The following is a 24,983-nucleotide window of genomic DNA, read 5'->3' on the forward strand; positions in this document are numbered from 1 at the left end:
TGGACGACTGCTTTTAGAATTTAACATCGCACCTTGTTCACACCTATGCATTTTTCAGTGCTTTTTCAGTTTTGCAGAAATGCACTACAGTCCATTTAACCACTTGCCGCAAACCGCCGGAGCTGTACGTCGGTACTTTGACACTAAATACCGTTGTTATGGCAGCAGCTAGCTGCCATAACCCCAGGTATTTTCAGAGACAGCGAGCGGTCCTCTTTAAGGTAAAAGTGGTCTCTGCAGTGGATTCATGGCAAGATCACTTGCTCTAGTCGTCTCAGCTGCTTACCAGAGCCCTCGGTAGCGGCGGAGACTATTGCGTCCCTTCCCCTGACAGGCCTGGAGCTGAGTAAGGGAAAGATGGCCCCCACTCGGCTCCATAACATTGGATGACGGAAGCGACCTCAAACGTCACTTCCGCCTAATGGTTTTAAAGGGGATTTTTAAAAAAAAAAGACATTTCATTATTTTTTTTATTTTTTATTGCATCTAGGACCCCTTTCACACTGAGGCGCATTACAGTTGCTACAGCGCTATTAATAGCGCCTGCATAGCGCCTGTAAAGAGACGCTCCTGTCTCTCCAGTGTGAAAGCCCGAGGGTTTTCACACTGGAGCGGTGCACTGGCAGGACGCTAAAAAAGTCCTGCAAGCAGCATCTTTGGAGCTGTGAAGGAGAGGTGTATACACCGCTTCTAAACCGCTCCTGCCCATTGAACTGAATGGTCACCACTGCCGAACCGCCGGCAAAGAGCCGCTGCAGCAGCGCTTTGCAGGTCGTTTTAACCCTTTTTCAGCCGCTAGCGGGGGTTAAACACGCCCTGCTAGTGGCCGAAAACCCCCCGCAAAAACGGCGGTACAGCACCACTAAAAATAGCGGCGCTTTACCGCCGACGGCGCCAACGCCCCAGCGTGAAAGGGGCCTTAGTGTAAATGTGAGATCTGAGGTCTTTTTGACCCCAGATCTCATATTTAAGAGGTCCTGTCATGCTTTTTTCTATTACAAGGGATGTTTACAATAAAAGTGACCCAAAAAAAAAAAAAGTAAAATAAATAAGAAAAAATAAATAAATTTAAAGCGCCCGGTCCCGCCAAACTCACACACAGAAGCGAAGGCATACGTAAGTCACGCCCAGATATGAAAACGGTGTTCAAACCACACATGTAGGGTATCGCCACGATCGCTAGAGTGAGAGCAATAATTCTAGCACTAGATCTAGATCTCCTCTGTAACTCAAAACTGGTAACCTGTAGAAATTTTTAAACGTAGCTTATGGGGGTTTTTAAGGGTCAAAGTTTGTTGCCATTCCACGAGCAGATACAATTTTGAAGCGTTACATGTTGGGTATTAATTTACTCGGCATAACATTATCTTTCACAATATAAAAAAATGGGCTAACTTTACTGATGTCTTATTTTTTTATTGTCTGTCTTATTTTTTAAAATGGATTTTAACTCAAAAAGAGGCTCGGTCCTTGAGTGGTTAACATGATTTCCTATGGGTCACGTTCACATCTCTGCATTTTGTGTGTTTTTTGGAAAGGGTCAGGGACACTTTTTTTCCCGCAGCAGGTTGCGTTTTTGGTTCCATAGAGTCTAATGGAAATGCAGAAGAAATACATAAAAAACAAAGTGCTACCTCCCAAAAGCACAAAATGCATCAAAAAAAGCATGTGATAAAAATGCAAAACTCACCAGTAAAACACATCAACCGCAACCTGCGTAGGTGTGAACCAGGCTTCAATGTGCCTATGACAATTTTTTTTTCCATATATTTGATCCAAAACTCAGGCTCATTGGATGGCTCTGCTGTTTGTTAGTGTATTGTAGTTGGTGATTATAAGACGGGTGATGAAACAAGTATTTAAATGCAGAACCTATTCCCAAACACTAGATGGTGCTGTGTGCAACTCTCACTTCCTCATTTTCCAGGAACACTATTACATCTGACATTAATAAAGAGAAAAACTATTTGGAAAGGATTTTACCGTAGGGAGAAAAAAGTAAACTGTCTGCAGTGATAAACAAAAGGCAACAATGTCTAAAATATTTGTTTACTCTTTAATAGTGCTACATTGCAACATTATGTAATTATTTGCTATGTGCTTTTTATGCTGAAAAGCATAAAGAAAATATCTAGCCTAAATTAAAGTGTTACTAAACCCAGAACTCTACATTCACTATATCTGGTCTCCCACAGAACATGGAAATTCAATTATTTTAGTAAATATAAACTGCTAAATACCTTTTCTCATCAGCAGTACATAGCAGTCTTTTGTCCTCTATCAGTGTCTGGTTAAAGCTTGTAGGAGGAGCTTTCATTGTACTCTGACTGTCCTATGAGGCTGCAGGACCGTGGCCTCTCTGTCTGGACAGTGCTGATTGGCCCTGTGCTGATCACATGCACCCTCCCAAGAAAAAAAATAAAACTCTCTAGCAATACCCACCAAACTGAGCATGTGCAGAGTGACTCCAAAGGCTCTGTCTTATCAGGAGATGGATTGGGGACAGTGGAAGAGGAGGAGATTCAGAGAAGACAGGATCAAACAGCCGTTTTACACAATGCAGAGGATTTACCCCTTAGGTTCCACAGTGAGTATAACAAGCATGCTTCACTGCATATACAGACTGATTTTACTGTTGTGGGTTTAGTAACACTTTAAAGCTTGACTTTAGGAACTACACAAAAACATCCTTACACTGATCTATTGACCCTACAAGCTCCAGCTCCTGACTGTCAGTTTCAGTGGCAGAAGTTCAGTGCTTACATCACTATCAAGGGGTTTTTAAAGCGGTTGTATAGTCTTTTTTTTTACTTTTACCTACAGGTAAGCCTATAATAAGGCTTACCTGTAGGTAAAAAAAATATCTCCTAAACCTTTACGGTTTAGGAGATATTCCCCTTGCTATGCGCCGCTGACTGCAGCGGCGCATGTGCACAGGGGATTCTCGGCTGAAGCCTGGCAGCTGCCGGACCTTGCCGAGTAAGAAATCTCCCGCGCACATGCGCGGGAGTGATGACATCGCGGCTCCAGCCACTCACAGCGCTGGAACCGCGATACCCGGAAGACACGCCGAGGCAACATGACAGCTCCCTCGGCGTGGACCAGGTAAGATACTGACACCTCGTTCTAAGGTAAGTATTTCATAATGAGCTAGTATGCGGTGCATACTAGCTCATTATGCCTTTTGCTTTACAGGGTTAGAAAAAAAAAAAAAAAATTGCGGGTATACAACCGCTTTAAGAACAAAGCAGCAACCACGAGTATGACACACATCTTTAGTGTTTCTGGTACATTATTAGTACCTAGCTAATGCCCCAATATTGTTTTTGCCCAGAGTTCAGCTTTAGGTTAAGGAGTAGTGAATTAAGCTGTAATACATACCTTATCCCTGCTATGGGAGGTTTCCTCCATGCTGGGTAACTGGTCTCCTGAAACCTTTTCCCTGAGGCACTCTGGCTAATGGTTGCACTCTGATGTCATACAGTACAATGCAGGATAAATAGTTTTGCATTATACATGAGGATAGCGACGGTTCATCCACAACCTGGAGTGTCAGAGAGAAGAGGAAGAGTCCAAAGCCACTCAAAACGAGTAATATATTACTAGTACATTTTATTTTTACCTCCTGGACTTAACAAGCATTTAACCCATGTGGAGGGCACTGCAAGGGTGTTTTTTGTGCATTTCCTGGAGTTTTGCTTCAACTGAAATGCTTATTCTGAAATCTGTGCTGTGCCTATGCAGAGTAAAGCAACACAGTCACCTACATACCCAATATTAAAACACTGCTCGTGCTAAGTCCCCACTTATTCCACTGCACACTGAAGGGTGCTGGCCCTGTACGTTACAGAAATTCCAATGTGAAGAAAGATTGGATGGCCACACTTCAATAAAATCATCTTTATTGATCAATAAATCACAACAACAATCCACAAAGTACAAATGGGGGATATAGCATACAACTAACGTGGTTCACACTGTCTTCTGTGCTTAATCATGCTTAATCAATGCTACTGGGTATTGGGAGGCATGTGACCTCTGTGACTGACCACTCAGGTACTCTGTGCTGTCACACAGGGATGGGGAAAGGCCTCCTCCCTGTCTGGACTTCAGTTTGCGAGCCTACACCAGTTACCTGTCTTCACTACGGGCAGCTGAGAGGAGCCAAGAACAGAGGTGTTGCTAGGGTCCAAAAAGTTCTAAAGTATCCTAAGGCAAGGCTAGGGTGAAAAGTACCACAGTGAGCACAGCTCACATCTTTATATTCTTCTCTCCATCTCCTCTGATTTCCTTCTCTTTGCTTTCTCTGCTCCTCCATTTTTTTCAGCCAGTATCCTTTCTTGGGCCATATGCAGCAGCGGTGTATCCCCGAAGTGGGAATATACCCACATATTATGCTGTATGCCTCAAAACACTCATGTGCACATGTTCTTCTTATCAGATAAGAAGCTTCCCATACCTTTCCTACCAGGCCCGGGACAAGGGGTGGGCAGAAGAGGTGGCTGCCCTGGGTGCAATGGATTCCTGTAGGGATAGGGGAGCCTTCCTTCTGTTACAAAGCTAACAGTAGTAGTGATAGCAGCAATGATTTTGACAAGAAAGTGACTGCTGGGTATAGGATCTCCCATGCTTGCATATCATTAATGGGGTGGGGGGTCGCAGTTTGGTATCTTTGCCCTTGGCACTGGGTGACCTTGTCTCGGTACTGCTTCCTACCCATCAGTATAGGTTAAACAGCACACAGTGATGTCTATGTGTCTGTTACACAAAGGATACATTTCTCCCTTTGTAAATACTCTGTCCTTCCCTAAATTGAGCACTCTTCCCCACCTCAGGATATAGAGGCTGCCACCCTCAGACCTGATTTGTATGACTGGAGACTGAGGGCCACCTGGCAGCAGGTGAGTGAGAAGAAAGTGGGGAGAGGTGGGCATTTTGCATGGGCAACGCACAGATTTACCTTAAAGGAAAGCTTAATTTATATAGCATACATGATTGCAACATTAGCCATTTTGTAATTTGATGTTATTGCAGATTACCTCTGCATTTCCATATGCATGCAGCCATTATTTTATAGAACTGCCAAAATGTTCTCTTATTGCAACCCTGGCAACATCTTTCTGTGTACAGAACTTCTCAGAATTCCCTTCCCCCTGCTAATATGACTAGTTCACTGTCTTTTCAGGATTGTGCACAAAGCTTGCAGTAATAATGCATGCACCCCCTACAATAGAGGTTGAATATTTAGTGACATACTTTTGCTGGCTCTTGTGCCAGTAAAAGGGCTGCAAATTTTCTTATTATTACACTGGGCCTGGAAGGAAGCACAGAGGCTAGGCCAATGTTGGCCTCTCCTATTAAAAATGTTAGATGTCATGTTGATCCTCTTGCTTTAATGCTTTGATTCACTGACCCAGAAGTATGGCAGTAAAGACTCTTTTCAACTGCATTCTTGTTCTGAGTCAGTGATTTAGAAATCATTCAAATGAATTGGTCGACACAAGAGGTAGGTACAGTATTTAATCCCCTGCTGATTTTGTATGTTTGCCTACTGACAAAGAAATGATCAGTCTATAATTTTAATGGTAGGTTTATTTTAACAGTGAGAGACAGAATAACAACAAAAAGATCCAGAAAAACGCATTTCAAAAAAGTTACAAATTGATTTGCATTTTAATGAGTGAAATAAGTTTTTGATCCCCTATCAATTAGCAAGATTTCTGGCTCCCAGGTGTCTTCTATACAGGTGATTAGCTGAGATTGGGAGCACTCCCTTAGAGCCCATTCACACAGGGACGACTTGTCAGGCGACCTAGTCGCCTGACAAGTCGCCTCCCGTTCTGTACAATGGAACCGTTCTATTGCGTCGCTCCGACTTAGAAAAAGGTTCCTGTACGACTTTGGGGGCGACTTGGGGTGACTTGCATAGACTTCTATACAGAAGTCGTTTTGCAAGTCGCTGCGGAAGTCGTTTGCAGGTCGCCTCGCTGAGGCGACCTGCAAGTCGTGTTGCCCCTGTGTGAACCGGGTCTTAAAGGGAGTGTTCCTAATCTCAGCTTGTTACCTATATAAAAGACACTTGTGTACAGAAGCAATGAATCAACCAGATTCCAATCTCTCCACCATGGCCAAGACCAAAGAGCTGTCCAAGGATGTCAGGGACAAGATTGTAGACCTACACAAGGCTGGAGAGGGCTACAAGACCATTGCCAAGCAGCTTGGTGAGAGGGAGACAACAGTTGGTGCGATTATTTATAAATAACTGTCAATCTCCCTCCATCTGGGGCTCCATGCAAGATCTCACCTTGTGGAGTTTCAATAATCATGAGAACGGTGAGGAATCAGCCCAGAACTACACGGGAGAATCTTGTCAATGATCTCAAGGCAGCTGGAACCATAGTCACCAAGAAAACAATTGGTAACACACTACATCAAGAAGGACTGAAATCCTGCAACGCCCGCAAGGTCCCCCTGCTCCAGAAAGCACATGTACAGACCCGTCTGAAGTTCGCCAGTGAACATCTGAATGATTCCGAGGAGAACTGGGTGAAAATGTTGTGGCCAGATGAGACTAAAATCAAGCTCTTTGGGATCAACTCAACTCGCCGTGTTTGGAGGAGGAGGACTGCTGCCTATGACCCCAAGAACACCATCCCCACTGTCAAACATGGAGGTGGAAACATTATGCTTTGGGGGTGTTTTTCTGCTAAGGGGACAGGAGAACTTCACTGCATTAAAGGAACGATGGACAGGGTCATGTACCGTAAATCTTGGACTGTGTTTTGCACACAGCAACCCCGATCCTCTTCTTCTGAGGTGCCCCGGCGCTACTGGCTCCTCCTTTTCATCGGGTGCCCCCACAAAGAGCCGCCTTCCCTGGGGGCACCCATGCAGGCACGCTCACGAGTCCCGCTGCGCGTCCATTCATCCTAATGCATAGAGTGAAAAACCTAGAGACTTTACAACCCCTTTAAGGTCCTGGAGTGGCCTTGCCAGTCTCCAGACCTTAATCCCATAGAAAATATGTGGAGGGAGCTGAAGGTTTGAGTTGCCAGACGTCAGCCTCGAAACCTAAATGACTTGGAGAGGATCTGCAAAAAGGAGTGGGAGAAAATACCTCCTGAGATGTGTGCAAACCTGGTGGCCAACAACAAGAAATGTCTGACCTCTGTGATTGCCAACAAGGGTTTTGCCACCAAGTACTAAGTCATGTTTTGCAAAGGGATCAAATACTTATTTCACTCATTAACCACTTCAATCCTAGGCACCTGTACACCTTCCTCCCAGACCAATTTTCAGCTTTCAGCGCTGTCGCACTTTGAATGACAATTGTGCGGTCATCCATCACTGTACCCAAACAACATTTTTATCATTTTGTTCCCACAAATAGAGCTTTATTTTGGTGGTATTTGATCACCTCTTGGATTTTTATTTTCTGCTAAACAAATTTAAAAAAGACCAAAAATTTAGAAAAAAAAAAATGTTTTTTTTGTTTCTGTTACAAAACTTTGTAAATAAGTACGTTTTCTCCTTCACTGATGGACACTGATGGGGCTGCACTGACGAGCACTGATAAGGCGGCACTGATGGGCACCGATGAGGTAGCACCAATGAGGTGGCACTGATGATGGGCACTAATGGGGCACTGATGGGCGCTAATAGGTGGCACTGATATGCAGCACTGATGGGTACACATAGGTGGCACTGAAAGGCAGCATGGATGGGCACTGATAGGTGGCACGGATGGGCACCAATAGGTGGCATGGATGGGCATTGATAGGTGGCACGGATGGGCATGGATGGGCACTGATAGGTGGCACTGATGTAAGCTAATGGCTGGTACTGATGGATGCCAATCAGTGCCAAACAATAATGCCTGCCAATCAGTGATGCCCATTGTGGGCACTGATTGTCATTCCTGGTGGTCTAGAGTGGCATACCTGGTGGTGACCAGTGGTGGCAACCCTGGTGGTCCTGGTGGCGTCCCTGGTGGTCCAGTGTGGGCATCCTCGGGGGGGGGGGGGGGGGGCTGCGCTGATAACCAATCAGCACAGACCCCCCCCTGTCAGAGGAGCAGCCGATTGGCTCTCCTCTACTCCCGTCTGACAGAAGCGAGTGAGGAAAAGCTGATCAATGGCTCTTCCTTAATACATCGTGATCAGTTGTGATTGAACACGGCTGATCACGTGGTAAAGAGTCTTTACCTAGATCGGAGTTGCGGTGTGTCAGACTGACACACCGCAACAACGATCGCCGCGATGAGCGCCCAGCGGCTTGATATCCTGGTGATGTCATATGACGTCCGGTCAGGATATCTCAACCACTTTGCCGACGTCATATTGCTATATGGTGGGTGGCAAGTGGTTAAAATGGAAATCAATTTATAACTTTTTTGAAATGTGTTTTTATGGATATTTTTGTTGTTATTCTGTCTCTTATTGTTAAAATAAACCTACCATTAAAATTATAGACTGATCATTTCTTTGTCAGTGAGCAAACGTACAAAATCAATATGAGGATCAAATACTATTTTCCCTCACTGTAGGTAAATAGCATTCCCAGGAGTGGTCAGAAATGGCTGTAGCCTGACATTCCCAAACCTCCCAACTATCTGATATGACAAGGAGGGACATCATTTAGTACACAGTGTGTAGGCAAAGAACACACCTCTGACATTCGCAGATGATGGAGAATTATTATGCAAGAAATTACTGGCTCAGGGACCCTCGATGAAAATTAGACACTTAAAGTGGTTGTAAAGGCTCAAGGTTTTTTTTACCTTCATGCATTCTATGTCTAGTCTAGTCATCTAGTTAATCAGCAGCCCCCCCCCAATACTTATCTGCACCCCATCTCGATCCAGCATTGTGCATGAGAGCCCAGGTCTCTTCCTCCTCATTGGCTGAGACAGCAGTGGGAGCCACTGGCTCATGCTACTGTCAATCACAGCCAGTAAGCCAATGAGGAGAGAGCGGGGTGGGGCAAGCCGAGCTGTTTATGAATGGATATACAGAACAGCGGCTCAGGAGCAAGCCTGCTTGGGTGTTGCTGAATCTGAACGCTGCAGTCTTGCTACCTATCTGAATGACCCCTAAAATAACAAATGCAATACCATAGAGGCCATATGTAGTGTAGTATTACAGGAAGGGCTGCTGTTAGAAATCATGCCCCCCTCCTCGAAAATACCAAACCAATATTTTCACTAAAGATACATTAAAACCATTATTGGTGGACACACATAGCATAACTTTAAAAATCTCTGCAAAATCAAAAAGATGTGTGTGAAGACAGTTTACTATGCTTCAGGTATGAATAAACAAAGTATCAATCACTCACTATGCTCATTCAGAAAAGGAAGGGGCTGGTAAATTACTTATGTACTGGCCACATCCCCAGCTCTCCATCCTAAACTCCATCCACACCCCACCCCTGTGTGCCCGCAGCAGCCGGCGGCTGAGGGAAGCTGGCAGTGCTGGGGAGTGGGGCACACAGCAGGGGGAATTAGATATGGGCAGGACAGAGAGGATGATCAGTGCAGCATCATTCCTGTAATTGCACCCTCGCCGCACTGATCATCCTTCCTGTCCTGCCCACATTTAATTCCCCCTGCTTCTCGGGCCCTTTGTGTGCCCGGGCCCCATACAGGAGGACTGGTCCCGCTTGGCATAGGAGTCAGGGCTACTATGGTGATCGCAAACTGGACCAGTGAGGTTGATTTACTAAAACTGGACAGTGCAAAATCTGGTGCAGCTCTGCATGGTAGCCAATCAGCTTCTAACTTCAGCTTGTTTAAATACAGTGGTTCCAAAGCCTAAACATTTTTTATCTTAATGCATCCCTTGCATTAAGAAAAGAAATGTTTAGGCATCAGCATTCCCACTCCCCCCCCCCCCCCCTTTTACTTACCTAGGTCCTAATTTGACCCAGCGCTGTGCACGTCTGCAGCTCTTCTCTCCCCTCACTTCCAAGTCTCACTGGCTTTGCTGGGGCATCGGGAGCCATTGGCTCCCAGTGCAATCAATCACAGCCAATGATGAGGGAGCGGGGGCGGGGCCGAGTCCATTGACACAGACAGTGGGGCTCTGGAGCGAGCACGCATGAGTGCCCCCGTGGGAAGCCACTTCTGGGCAGAGAGGAGGGGCCAGGACCCGAGAAGAGCAGGTCCTTGGGTGCTCTGTGCAATCCCATTGCATAGAGCAGGTAAGTATAGACATGTTTATTTATTTATTTATTTAGTAACTTTTACCTTTAGTGCCGGTTCACACAGGGGCGACTTGTCAGGCGACCTAGCCGCCTGACAAGTCGCCTCCCGTTCTGTACTACGGAACCGTTCTAATAGGAATGACGCAAGTCGCTCCGACTTAGAAAAAGGTTCCTGTAGCATTTCTGGGGCGACTTCAGGTGACTTGCATAGACTTCTATGCAGAAGTCATTTTGCAAGTCACCGTGGAAGTCGTGTGTAGGACGCCTCGGTGAGGCGACCTGCAAGCCGTGCCGCCCCTGGGGCTTACAACTGAACTGGGGCTTACAATCTCTTTAAAGTAGAAGTACAGCCAAAGCTCGTTTGGCTGTACTTCTCCTGAAAGCTGCTGTCGGCTGATGTCACAGAGCCGTTCCAGGCTCGGGACTATGGTAAGGATCTGCCCACATGCCTGAACCAACACCCAGCTCAGCCTTTCAGTGATCCGCTGAGATCCTGAGCCAGCCGCTCCAACCCCCTCCACAGCCCAGTGAGCACCAGGTGGGTGGGGAGGGCAGAGCAGAGAGTGGTGACCGACAGTCAACGCTCTCTGCTCAGGGAGCTGTGAGAACTGAGCGATTGGCAGTGTTTGATTGCTCGGTTCTCAGCCTTAGGTTGCATTCACACATGATCGTGGCCGGAATTGCACAATTCCGCCCCCCGCGACTTCAAATGGCTGCAAAACGCAGGACGTGCTTGCTATGCCATCACTTCTAATGACACCCCAATCACGCCGTGATTTTGCTGTGATTGTCGCGCAGTAAATTGTGCTGCAGTTGCAGAACTTGTTGCTCACAAAGGAACATAAACTTCTATTGGGCAATCACGTCACCCGTTGTAATTTGCTGTGCGACTGGGGTGCCATTAGAAGTAACGGCATCGCAATTCTGGGGTGGGATCGTGGCGATCACGTGTGAATGGAGCTTTAGAGCTGGCGGGGGACTGTTGCTACATCCACCTAGGTAAGTATGATTGTGGGGAAATAAAATTCCCATATTTCTTTTATACTAAAAAAGAAAACTGGAAGCTGATTGGTTTCTATGCAGCGTTGCGCCAGATTTTGCACTTTCCAGTTTTAATAAAAACCCCGGTGTGACTATACAGAGGATTCCTGGATCAAATAATTGTATAGAGGTCTATATATCAGAACAAAGAGAGGGACAGATGGGAGGACAGAGGGGTTCAGTGGAAGGACTGTCCTCTATGTCAGCACTGTCAGAGTAGATGAGGGTAGGTTCTCCTCCTCCTGATGACAGATCACATTACAGATGACATTATGATGGGCTCTTCCAGGGATCAGCTGTCAGGTGTACACACAGCTGAAGGTGGGAAGGGCTCGCCCCTCCCCTCACACGTCCATCGTCCTCTGAGGGCGGGGCCGGGGAGGAGCCCACCAGGCATGGTCACACTTCATCCTACGATCAGTATAGTGACAGCGGCGGCTGCTCTTGTTTGTGCGCTGCGGAGAAGGGGCGGAGTCTAGCGCTCTCTTCCAGCCATTGGCTTTCAATCCTCAGACACGCGGCCAATCAGTCGGCGCCTTTAGTTGCTGCCCAATAGGTGTATTGTAATGTGTGATTGGCGCCGCCCTCTCCCAGGCAGGGCTTCCCCGGTACTGTTTGTAGGGAGAAAAGAATCGGTGCTGCCTCCTCCCCCCTCCTCCTTCCCTGTATGAGTGCTCATCCCCTCTCTTCTACCCACACAGGCTCAAGGCACCATTGAAGGCATGCTGGAGAAATTGGAGCTAGAAGATGAAGGTAGGAGACCTCCACCATCCATGTCACCTACTGACAGCCTGACAGATCTGCTCTGAAGCAGCAGCTGCTAGATGAGTGGCGGGTGTGTGTTATAGGCTGGGTATGCAGGGGCCCCTGATCCTGGTGTGTGTGTGTGTGTGTGTGTGTGTGTGTGTGTGTGTGTGTGTGTGTGTGTGTGTGTGTGTGTGTGTGTGTGTGTGTGTGTGTGTGTGTGTGTGTGTGTGTGTGTGTGTGTGTGTGTGTGTGTGTGTGTGTGTGTGTTATAGGCTGGGCATGCAGGGGCCCCTGATCCTGGTGTGTGTGTGTGTTTAGTATTTGTTATAGGCTGGGTATGCAGGGGCCCCTGATCCCAGTGTGTGTGTGTGTGTTTAGTATTTGTTATAGGTTGGGCATGCAGGGGGCCCCTGATCCCTGTGTGTGTGTGTGTGTGTGTGTGTGTGTGTGTGTTTAGTATTTGTTATAGGTTGGGCATGCAGGGGGCCCCTGATTAGATCATGAACCTTATGAATGGAGGAGCCTGCTCACAGTGCATGGTTGATATGATCACTTGTTACCTGGCCATCCCCTGCAAAGTGCAACTTGCTGTGTCTGTGCATTCCAATAGGAGTATAACATTGTATGTGTCACACATCACACTCATTTCACAGAAGGAATGACATTTCCAGTGTTAGATCCGTCTTTCTTTGTATATGTTGGAGTTTATGTATGTACACTATATATACAGCATTTCCAGCTGAGGCCTGACCCAGCTTGCTTCAGTTGTGTGCAGTCATAGAGGAGCAGACACAGCAATGCAGTGCAGACCAGAGGAATGCAGACACACTCACATCGCTTCCATCAAACTCTCAACAGGTTCACAACTGAATTTATAAATGTAAAATCTCCTGAGATGACAGCTACAAGACCTCCAACACAGAGAGAGAAAGGGTTACCATGCACAGTCATTTAGCTTTGGATGTTCAGTTTTAGTGCATTTTACATCCGGGGAGGGGAGAAGAGATTTATTCGTTTTATATTGCCTTTGAAAAATAATAATTTTCAAGATTAAAGCTGAAATCCATGGAAAGGAATAGTCATCACTGGAAGGGTTAAATGCTCATTTATGTCTAGGGTACCAGAAAAGCAGTTTTAGGCTGGCCATACATTATACAATTTTTATTCAATTTCCTTTAGCTTTACCTTCAACTCTGTACTGCAAGGGCCTGCATGATTACATACAAATTGAAAGTGTTTAGGCTTGACCTCCATATTATATGGTATATATGTATGACGAGTCTTATGTACCCAATCCTCTGCTCCTGCAGGCTTCTATGTGCTGCTAGATTGATCCAGGCAGCCTCTTCTCCTCTATGCTCAGACAGTCACACATCCACTGACATCATCGGGTACAATGCAGTGCCCATAACCCGCCACTAGACTGGCAGTCTCTTCTGGGATCTTCAAGCCGGAACTCTGATGACGAGCTGTGGCGCAGTATCCTGTGGATTGCCCCAAAGCTTTCTGGGATGTGTGATATGAGTATTCCAGGAGGCAGCTGGGAGTACATCATTCTCACCTAGGCAGGAAAGACAGAAGTGCAGACTGCGTGGCAAAAAAATTCTGAAATGAGTAATAGGGAATGAATGAAAAATAAAAAATAGAAGAAATATCTGCGCTATGATGAACAACAATAACATACAGCAGCTAAGCACATAAGCAGATATATAACAAAAAAGTGCAGCGCTATAAATTGAAATTAGTATTAATTGATACAAATATATGTGTACCACAGCTAAATATTAAAGTGCAAATAATATCCGTGATTTTAAATCATAAAAGTCAATACAGTGCCCAACGACAATTGATTAAGTGTCCAATGCTTCAATAGTGCACAAAATAAAAATATCCATATTTTGATATAATTGATAAGTGACTTGAGTTCATAAGATAAAATCCTGGTGCACTGTGAAGTGGATCATTCATAAATAGTGGGACATGAAATAGACTTGACCACGTGAGACCACCACCACAGAGAGACAGGAGGCTTACCAGAAAGCCAGTGACCGCCCTTACTCAGGGGGGTCATACATGGCTTGTTGGATCTGAGATCCGTTGGAGAAATATCCTGGTAACTGAGGCCTGGAAAGATGTCCCAATGTGCTGGGCCTTCACCACCAGTGGAGAAGAAGGAACAGGCCGTGGGATTGGATTGGACTATCGCTCAGCGCCTGTGGAAACCATCCAATGGTGAAGGCCCAGCACATTGGGACATCTTTCCAGGCCTCAGTTACCAGGATATTTCTCCAACGGATCTCAGATCCAACAAGCCATGTATGACCCCCCTGAGTAAGGGCGGTCACTGGCTTTCTGGTAAGCCTCCTGTCTCTCTGTGGTGGTGGTCTCACGTGGTCAAGTCTATTTCATGTCCCACTATTTATGAATGATCCACTTCACATTGCACCAGGATTTTATCTTATGAACTCAAGGCACTATTGATGCATTGGACACTTGCTCAATCAATTGTCGTTGTGCACTGTATTGACTTTCATTCATTTTTATGCTTTAAAATCACGGATATTATTTGCACTTTAATATTTAGCTGTGGTACACACACATTTGTATCTATTAATACTAATTTCAATTCATAGCGCTGCACTTTTTCGCAATATAATAGGGGATGAATGACTTAGCGTTGCTCGCAGAAGAGCAATCTATGTTTGGATTGCTCTTCAGAGAGCATCTAACAGGCAGTGAGAAGGTGTTATTTTGCCTCTTCACTGCCTCCTTTAACTCCTTGAACCTCCTTAGTGCACTGTATGCATTTGCAAGGCACCCCCATTCAGTTGAATAGGTCATAGGTCACTGGGCGGAATGGCCTGCTAAATGTCAAAGCGGGGATAATTTTTGCCGGTTCTCAGTGCAAATCATTGTGGCATATGTATACCGCACTCTGTTGCCTTTGCAGCTAAAGGGGGAGCAGTTTGTGGATTTTTTGATATTTTTTGATATTGGCGTAGTGACAATGTTTTTTGGATAATTTTACTTGTTGCAGCTTGCAGTTTTCACTGACTGTCCATGTACATATCATGTTGTACTTCCTTTACGATGTGTCATTGTCTGCCTCCCATCGATGTTCTCCAGTGCTGTGGTTTGCAATTGTTAGCCCATCCTTTGGGAAGGTTGTATAGAACTCTGATGTGTGTTCTTCAGAAAGCTCTTACTGACAGGGTGTTTCCATGCAGTGGTTTCCTCCAAGCTGTTGTATAATGCAGCATTTGTTGTCCTCGTATCTATATTACAGCATGTGGTAAAGTCAGTGCACTGGAAATGCTCTATTTTTTGTCATTTGTTCTAAAAGGGCAATGCATGATTGAAGTGAACCTCTACTAGAAACCTTTTATTCTTTAATTGTAATTACAAAATCATGCACACTTAATAAATACATCATAAATTTAATCAAATTAGTGCTTCAGTGTGAGAAACATACTCAGATGTGCCAACTAGCAACAAATCAAAATAAACCTATAAAAGTCCATGTACCAGTGAATCAGTCCTTGAAAGAAGGCAGAAAGTGCTGTGCCTTTTGAAACTGTCTTAATGCATTAAAATCTCTCAGTGCTTTCTCCAAAACTCCACACACATACGCTTACCAGAGGACATATGACTCTCAGTTTGAGAAGTCCAAAGGGCTTGTACACATATGCCCCTCAGTCAATGGTATATTAGGATCCGTTACTTCCATAGTGCCTCTCAAGACTTATACTCTGGGATGACAGAAAAGAAGAGCACCAAGCTTGTATGTAAATTCCTTAATGCATCGTTTGTAACAGGTAAAAACACATACAAACAAGTATGGCGAAATTGGCAACCAACAAACTACAATATCCAGAATTCCTATCGCACATGCGTGGTGACGTCATGACTTTCCAGCTCCGCCCTATGCGTTTCTTCACAAATGGCATCATAAGTGTCAATGCCTAAAGAAGAACTAATTGATTTATCTGAATGTAGTTATACATTCTAGATAAATAAGCCAAGAATTTGAGCTTACAGCAAGAGCAGGCTGGAAAGAGAACTCTACTTTACTAGAGATTTTTTAGTATGTAGAAGACTAGTGCCATGATAATACCTGCTTTTGATGGGTTCCCCATGTATGGAGAATGCAACTAGAGAAATGAGTCAGGAAGTTCAGGCCATAGTAGAGTGTCTTGGGGGTGGAAGAATTTCTCCCTGCTAGTACAGACATTGTAGGAAAGCAGGTTTGGGGACTTGTAAAGGTTTATTGATTGTGGATGGTTCATGGTCTATGGTCTATCAGATCAAAAAAATTAAAGATCAACAAAAATTAAAGTACATATGACGAACTTTTTGTAAATAATTTTCAAAAATTAATTTTTGTAACTCTTTTCTGTGTGTCTGGTTTGGGGGTGACAAAGCAGATCAGACTGAGATTGGTAAAAGGGATGAGGCCCCAAAACGGAACCAATGTGTGGTAAGCAGAGTTGTCAATTAAATAAAAAAGTGCTTCCCAGTGGATTCTTCAGGAAGTTTGGTATTCATAGATAATAAGTATAGGTTAAAACACATCAACACATTGACTGAGATTAACAGGTCTGTAAAGGCCCATACACACGATCCGAATATCGTATGAAACCGGTCATCCAAGGAAGGATCGTACAATTTTCGGATCGTGTGTACACTACTTTCGACAGCCAATCACGACCGTTCATCCGATCTTATTAGATTGTGCATGCACGAAAATTTTCCTCGTATGATTCCAGATCGTACGATTTTCGGTTTGTCAGTATGGTTGTCGTCCGAAAACTCAATACAAATACATTACAACACATGACATCACCTCTCTTTTTTTCTTTTTTTTTCTGTCATACGAGAATTTTCGTGACTTTTTAGCTATTCAATTTCTACTTAAGCGAAATTTATTCGGATCATGTGTACAGGCCATTAGTCAGGAAAAGAGTATTGGACAAAATCCAACAACTAATAGCAGTCACAATTCCTTGTTAAAGCTGAACTCCAGTGTATATCTATATAAAGTTGCTTCCTTACCTTGTGAAAGTAACACTGGTCCTTCATTAAAATGCATTCTTATCTTCCTCTTTCCCCTCCAGCTTGCCTCTGATTGCTTCTGTTACTTGCCTCTTCCTTTTTGTAGGACTGGGGCCCTTGTTTTCTCCCTATGATTGCACATGTCGTATATCCTCCTGTCGGGAGGTGTGTTCTCCGTAGCACCTGGTCACATGACCTGCGTGTCCCCCCCCCCCCCCCCCCTCAAGGTAGCAGGGGATACCCTTTAGTGATGCACATAAAAGTTCAAATTGATGAAGGAGCCTATGACGTCACTGACGTTAAAACCGTGAATTACACAAAAAATAAGGCTTGTGGTAAATGAACAATGTTTTTCCTGTGCCATGGGCAAAGGGAGCTCAAGGGTGAAAGTGGCCAGGATGCTGGAGTTCAGAGTTAACTGACTTCTATGGACTTTAACACTGCACCCTGTACTGCTTCAATAAGCCCTTTATTACAGCAGTTTGTGAGCGAGACTGAACAAGTGAGTGATGAGGAGTGATTGGAAAAGACAATGTGACCAAACCTGCAGACTGAGTGCCTGGACCTGTTCATTGAATGGGCATATCTGCCTAGGATCGCTGCTCTTCCTTAAGCCTAGTACACATGGGTTGAATGTCGGATGGCATTGGCCGGTTCAATAGAAACCAGCCAACATTTGGCCCATGTGTATGGCAGCCGGTCTGACAGAAGCTTCCGTCGAAGGGTCATGACCGAAAAAGCTCTGCCGATTGGCTGAGAGTGCTTACCGAAGTGTTCTGGATGAGGGGGCCAGAACACAATAGCACAGCAGGGGAGATTGCTGTACTAACATCGAATTGTTAGTACAGCGGCTCTGACCTGAGTTGTCTGGGGTTTTTTTTTGTTTTTTTTGTAAAAATAAAAAAGTAGTGTGTTAAGGCTATAATAAAGACATTTGTGGTATAAAAAGTGATCTCTCCTAATACTGGCCACACACTTTGCAATCTCAGCACACAATCTTCTTTAGATGGAAAAGGACCTGGGGGTCCTAGTAGATGATAGCTGCAGCTTGGCATTGCATGCCATTGATGAGCCTAACAAAGCAAACAGAATATTGGCATGCATTAAAAAGGGGATTAACTCCAGAGATAAAACAATAATTCTCCCGCTCCGGCCTCATCAGGAGTATGCCATCCAGTTCTGGACACCAGTCCTCAGGAAGGATGTACTGGAAATGGAGCGAGTACAAAGAAGGGCAACAAAGCTAATAAAGGGTCTGGAGGATCTTAGTTATGAGGAAAGGTTGCGAGCACTGAACTTATTCTCTCTGGAGAAGAGACACTTGAGAGGGGATATGATTTCAATTTACAAATACCGTACTGGTGACCCCACAATAGGGAGAAAACTTTTTTCCGCGGAAGGGAGTTTAACAAGACACGTGGCCACCAGTGTTCATTTTGGCAGCAAATTTTCAATTTAGTTTTAGTCTTAGGACTAAAATGACATTTTAATTTTAGTCCCATTTTAGTCTTCGGCAATTGTTTTAGTCATATTTAGGCGTCTAAAACCTCCAGTACATTTTAGTTGACTAAAACTAATTTTAGTCGTCTAAAACCTAATGGGTGTAATTAAATTGTAATGCATTAGTTAACATTTCTCCATAATTTACAAACTCATTATATACTGCTGGAGTGGAAAATTCAAATATGTTATTTATTATGGTATTGAGGTATGAACATGCACTACAGACCAGTGTTAATTTTGAAGTCAAATTTCAATTTAGTTTTAGTCTTTTGACTAAAATGCCATTTTAGTTTTGATCGTATTTTAGTCATCTCAGTTGTGTTAGTCACATTTTAGTTGACTAAAATAATCATTTAGTCGACTAAAATGTTTTAGTCGATGAAGTTAACACTGGTGGCCACTCATTAAAATTAGAAGAAAAGAGGTTAACCTTAAACTACATAGAGGGTTCTTTACTGTAAGAGTAGCAAGGATGTGGAATTCCCTTCCACAGGTGGTGGTCTCAGCAGGGAGCATCAATTCGTTTTTTGAAACTATTAGATAAGCACCTGGACGACCGCAACATGCGGGGATATACAATGTAATACTGACATATAATAACACACATGGGTTGGACTTGAATCTTTTTTTAAACCTCACCTACTATATAAGTATATATTTACTGTGACCTGTAATTGGACTTGGAGCGCCGCTTAGAGAAAAGCCGATTTCCCTCTGGTCCTCAGAGATCGGGATGCCAGCATGTATATGTACTCCTCCTCCAATGACAGATGCATTGTGTGCTGAAAGTCTCACTCCCAGCCCGACCGCAGTGTAGCTGTTCATATGAGATGGTCTCGGACAGCTCTCCTTTGCAGGCCACGCCCCTGACACATTTTGCCCCACCCACCAGGGCTTAGGCTGTACTGCAGTTGGGCAGGGAGTGTGGATTTATTTATTTTTTAGCACACAATGCTTCTTTAGATTTACTTTGTAATGTGATGGCCTACCTTAACTATCCATTAAACCTGGCCATACAGCCATAGATTACATTTTAATTGTTTCGTCCATCAATGCTAAATGGTACAGATGGCCGAGTCTCTCTTGCTGTGGTATTCTGGTGACGCCACGGGTTGTCAGAATACTGGAACGGTGCCTCTATCTGATTGGATTCAGGCACTGTTCTGTAGACCCATTTTCTGCCCGGCCCCCTTGATTTTTCAATGGAAGGATGTTGAGCAGTGTGGTGCCAACACCGCCACCTGCTGTCTGATTCTCAGCCAGTCGCTTTGTGTATGTCCAGCTTTAGGTCCTATCCAGTCTGACAGACTCACACCGTTATAATCTGATTGTATTTTCTCCATCTATAGAAGTATGCAGGCAGTGCTCCAGGCTTTATTTAAAGCAAATCGATCGTTTTTAGATGCTGCCAGCTTAATTGACACTTTTACAAGCAGTCTTCCAACAACATACAGTGCCTTGAAAAAGTATTCATACCCCTTAAAATTTTCCACATTTTATCATGTTACAACCAAAGACGTAAATGTATTTTATTGGGATTTTATGTGATAGACCAACACAAAGTGGCACATAATTGTGAAGTGGAAGGAAAACGATAAATTGTTTTTCAAAATTCTATACAAATATCTGAAAAGTGTGGCGTGCATTTGTATTCAGCCCCCTTTTTACTCCGATACCCCTAACTAAAATCTAGTAGTAGTACCAATTGCCTTCAGAAGTCACCTAATTAGTAAATGGTCCACCTGTGTGTAATTTAATCTCACTATTCTGTGAAGCCCTCAGAGGTTTGTTAGAGAACCTTAGAGAACAAACAACATCATGAAGGCCAAGGAACACACCAGACAGGTCAGGGATAAAGTTGCGGAGAAGTATAAAGCAGGGTTAGGTTATAAAAAAAAAAAAAAAAAATACCCAAAGCTTTGAACATCTCACGAAGCACTGTTCAATCCATCATCTGAAAATGGAAAGAATGTGCCACAACTGCAAACCTACCAAGACATGGCCGTCCACCTAAACTGACAGTCTGGACAAGGAAAGCATTAATCAGAGAAGCAGCCAAGAGGCCCATGGTAACTCTGGAGGAGCTTCAGAGATCCACAGCTCAGGTGGGAGAATCTGTCCACAGGACAACTATTATGCCCCGTACACACGATCGGAATTTCCGTCAGAAAAAACTTGGATGGTTTTTCCGATGGTATTCCGCTCAAGCTTGCCTTGCATACACATGGTTACACAAAAGTTCTCTGAACTTTTGACCGTCAAGAACGCGATGACGTACAACACTACAACGAGCCGAGAAAATGAAGTTCAATGCTTTAGAGCATGCGTGTCCGAATTGCATACAGACGAACGTATTTTCGGATAGGAACTATTCCCGACCGAAAAATAGAGAACACACCCCCAATCTTTTGCTGGCTGGAATTCTGCCAGCGAAAGACCGATGGAGCATACACACGGTTGCATTTTCCGACAAAATACTCTCAACGGAGTTTTGCTGGCGGCATTTCCGATCGTGTGTACGCGGCATTAGTGCGCTTCACAAATCTGGCTTTTATGGAAGCGTGGCAGGAAGAAAGCCATTGTTGAAAGAAAACCATAAGAAGTCCCATTTGGAGTTTGTGAGAAGCAATGGGGGGGGGGGGGGGGAGCAAACATGTGGAAGAAGGTGCTCTGGTCAAATGAGACCAAAATTGAACTTTTTGGCCTAAAAGCAAAAGGCTATGTGGTGGAAAATAAACACTGCACATCACCCTGAACACACCATCCCCACCGTGAAACATGGCGGTGGCAGTATCATGTTGTGGGGATGCTTTTCTTCAGCAGGGACAAGGAAGCTGGTCAGAGTTAATGGAAAAATGGATGGAGCCAAATACAGGGCAATCATAGAAGAAAACCTATTGGTCTGCAAAAGACTTGAGACTGGGGCGGAGGTTCACCTTCCAGCAGGACAAAGACCCTAAACATACATCCAGAGCTACATAGGAATGGTTTAGATCAAAGCATATTCATGTGTTTAGAATGGTCCAGACCTAAATCCAATTGAGAATCTGTGGCAAGACTTGAAAATTGCTGTTCAGATTTTCTCCATCCAATCTGACAGATCTTGAGCTATTTTGCAAAGGAGAATGGGCAAAAATGTCACTCTCGATGTGTAAAGCTGGTAGAGACATCCCCAAAAAGACTTGCAGCTGTAATTGTAGAGAAACAAAGTATTGACTCAGGGGGGCTGAATACAAACACACCACACTTTTCACAGATTTATTTGTAAAATAATTTGAAAACCATTCATCATTTTCCTTCCACTTCACAATTATGTGACACTTTGTGTTGGTCTATCACATAAAATCCCAATAAAATACATTTACATTTTTGGTTTTAACATGAAAAAATGTGGACAATTTCAAGGGGTATGAAATAATTTTTCAAGGCACTGTACATGGCCCCCGCCAACCATACTCCTTTTTCCCACCTGTTGATTTAATAGATTCCATAAAGTACTTGATTTGGATGGAGTCTGAAAAAGGCAAGACTTGGGAGTGCTGCCAGTGCCTGTCTATAGGAACCATTATAGGGAAATGTTCTGTTTTTTTTAATGCATTTCACTACAGAATAGTCAGTGCTGGTAGATTATTGTGTATTGGACTGTGTTAAAAATCATGACCAGAGAAAAATGGAGTTGCATATTGTATCTGCCATTGTCCTTGTGACGGTGATAATGATTAGTTTACAGAGGTTGCTATGGGAAGTACCTCCTACGTGTGTGTGGTGTGTGTTTTTTTTTTTTTTTTTTTTTTTTTTTTTTTTTTTTTTTTTTTTGTGCATGGAGATCAACTCGAACCATAAACTTGTTCATTCAAAATAAAGCCAGCGTAATATTCTAAATACTGGAAACGTAACCATGAAATAGTTCTCTAGAACAGGAACAGACCAGTATATTGTTATTGAAGGGACAATGCGGAGCTGAACTCCCCATGCTGTGGTTTAGAGATCATATAGTATTATTCCAGCTGAACATACTGCAGTATTTATACCAAAACAAGGATTATGACGAACATTCACTACAAAGGAAAAGAAATAAGGACGTTGGGTCATTTTCAAAGGCAAATGTGTATTCAAGAGTTGGCGCCAAATATAGACTGTATAAATGTGACAATATAAAAATATACCCTCACCGGCCACTTTATTAGGTACACCTTGCTAGTACCGGGTTGGACCTCCTTTTGCCTTCAGAACTGCCTTAATTCTTCATGGAATAGATTCAACAAAGTGTTGGAAACATTCCTCAGAGATTTTGGTCCACATTGACATGATGGCATCACGCAGTTGCTGCAAATTTGTTGGCTGCACATCCATAATGCAAATCTCCTGTTCCACCACATCCCAAAGGTGCTCTATTGGATGAGATCTGGTGACTGTGGAGGCCATTGGAGTACAGTGACGTCATTGTTATGTTCAAGAAACCAGTTTTAGATGATCTGATCTTTATGACATGGTGCATTATCCTGCTGGAAGGAGCCATCAGAAGATGAGTACACTGTAGTCATAAAGGGATGGACATGGTCAGCAATAATACTCAGGTAGGCCGTGGTGTTTAAACAATGCTCAGTTGGTACTAAGGGACCCAAGAAAATACCCCCCACACTATTACACCGCCAGCCTGAACCGTTGATACAAGGCAGGATGGATCCATGCTTTCATGTTTACACCAAATTCTGACCCTACCATCTGAATGTTGCAGCTGAAATCGAGACTCATCAGACCAGGCAACGTTTCTCCAATCTTCTTTTGTGCAAATTTGGTGAGCCTGTGCAAATTGTAGCCTCAGCTGACCATAGTGGCACCCGGTGTGATCTGCTGCTGCTGTAGCCCATCTGCTTCAAAGTGTGCATTCACCGATAGTATTCTGCATACCTTGGTTGTAATAAGTGGTTATTTAAGTTACTGTTGCCTTTCTATCATCTAAAACCAGTCTGCCCATTGTCCACTGACATCAACAAGGCATTTTCGTCCACACAAGCGCCGCTCACTGGATATTTTCTCTTTATTTGGACCATTCTCTGTAAATCCTACAGATGGTTTACATGGATATGCCAGCAGTTTTTGAAATGGTCGTTCTGGCACCAACAACTATGCCACGATCAAAGTCACTTAATTCCCCTTCTCCATTCTGATGCTCGGTTTGAACACCAAGTTGTCTTCACCACGTCTAAATGCATTGAGTTGCTGCCATGTGATTGGCTGATTAGCAGTTTGTGTTACCAAGTAATTGAACAGGTGTACCTAATAAAGTGATCGGTGAGTGTATATAATTCTTTAACATAGTGGAAGTATGATGCGATCCTCAGATGTCCAAATGACAAAATACAGTTCTGCCGGGGAATTCAGCTTTTCACAGTTGAGATTACACTGCTGATATATACATAATGATTTTTTTCTTTGAGCAGCAATATGGACCTGCGCAGGCTCTGCTGTAAATTGGGTATGTCTATGGGTATGATTATTTTGCTTTGGGGAGTTTCCTCCCAGTATTTGGGTTATAGTGTATTTGGCAGCCGGTGGCGCTGATTGAGCATACATCTATCAGTAGATGACAGAGAGATGACCTCATCAGTCGGCTGCTGCTCTTCTAGTCATTGGGTTGGGGATCAAGTGAGAGCCACTATATTTCAGAACTGTGAGCAGTGTCCTCCACCCATCTGTGCAGTCTTTTGTAGAGCTTTGTAAATCTGAAAACTGGATGGACAGACATACAAATGGGCTCCATTATATTTAATGTCTGTGTGTATTTAGTGGTTTGCCTGTGGCTCTGCTTTTCTATAGTCATGGACCTCCTGTGTCCTGTGATTATTCTAGAGTAGTGTTTATAATACTATTTTATGTACACGTCCTATATATGTTAAGAAGAGCTGCCATTGAATGTGGAAGTTGTGTTTATTTACCTGTGCATTAATATCTGTATATCCTCTGTGAGAGTTAAGATACACATGAATATATTTTATGCTTAATCAATGAGAGAGAGTAGAGTGCACCGCTAGATGGAAATAGTCATTGATTGATTCAGACGTATCCTCTGCAGTCAGCAGTGCACTTCTACCTTTGCTGTCTGCATTTCTATGCCATATGATCTGTATTGTTAGGCAGCCTACTACATTGTGATATTTTTTTTTTTTTTTCATGTTTTTTGTAGCAATAATTATGGGTTAAACAGTTATAAATAGGCATAATTGTGATCCTTTCTGGCACTGCAGTTGATGCATACATAGTATCAGTCAAAAAGGCTTCATGCACAATGGGCGTTTGGCTCATGTGGGTCACATCCTGGGGTTCTCATGTTCTGGGGAGATGCAGGTACATCGTCCAGCCCTGCTACCTACAACCTGACAGCATCATTGACAGGCCAAAATATGCCCTGGCTTGAAGCTGTACGGGGCGCTGCT

General features: G+C 43.9%; 1 protein-coding gene across 8 annotated transcripts in view; it reads left to right on the plus strand.

Moving 5' to 3' along the window:
- The window catches only part of PRKAG2 (protein kinase AMP-activated non-catalytic subunit gamma 2), a 538,740-nt gene that overhangs the window by 381,603 nt on the left and 132,154 nt on the right, over positions 1–24,983 (plus strand). For 5 of the 8 annotated variants that reach the window (XM_073629982.1, XM_073629981.1, XM_073629986.1 and 2 more), the window contains 2 exons: positions 2,489–2,587; positions 11,946–11,997. In XM_073629982.1, the coding sequence (XP_073486083.1) occupies positions 2,489–2,587; positions 11,946–11,997 (151 nt within the window). The remainder of the gene's footprint in view (positions 1–2,488; positions 2,588–11,945; positions 11,998–24,983) is intronic. The other 3 variants (XM_073629984.1, XM_073629983.1, XM_073629989.1) reach the window with 1 other exon arrangement.

The sequence above is a fragment of the Aquarana catesbeiana genome, linkage group LG05, assembly GCF_042186555.1.
Source record: "Aquarana catesbeiana isolate 2022-GZ linkage group LG05, ASM4218655v1, whole genome shotgun sequence".
Classification (NCBI taxonomy): Eukaryota; Metazoa; Chordata; class Amphibia; order Anura; family Ranidae; genus Aquarana; species Aquarana catesbeiana.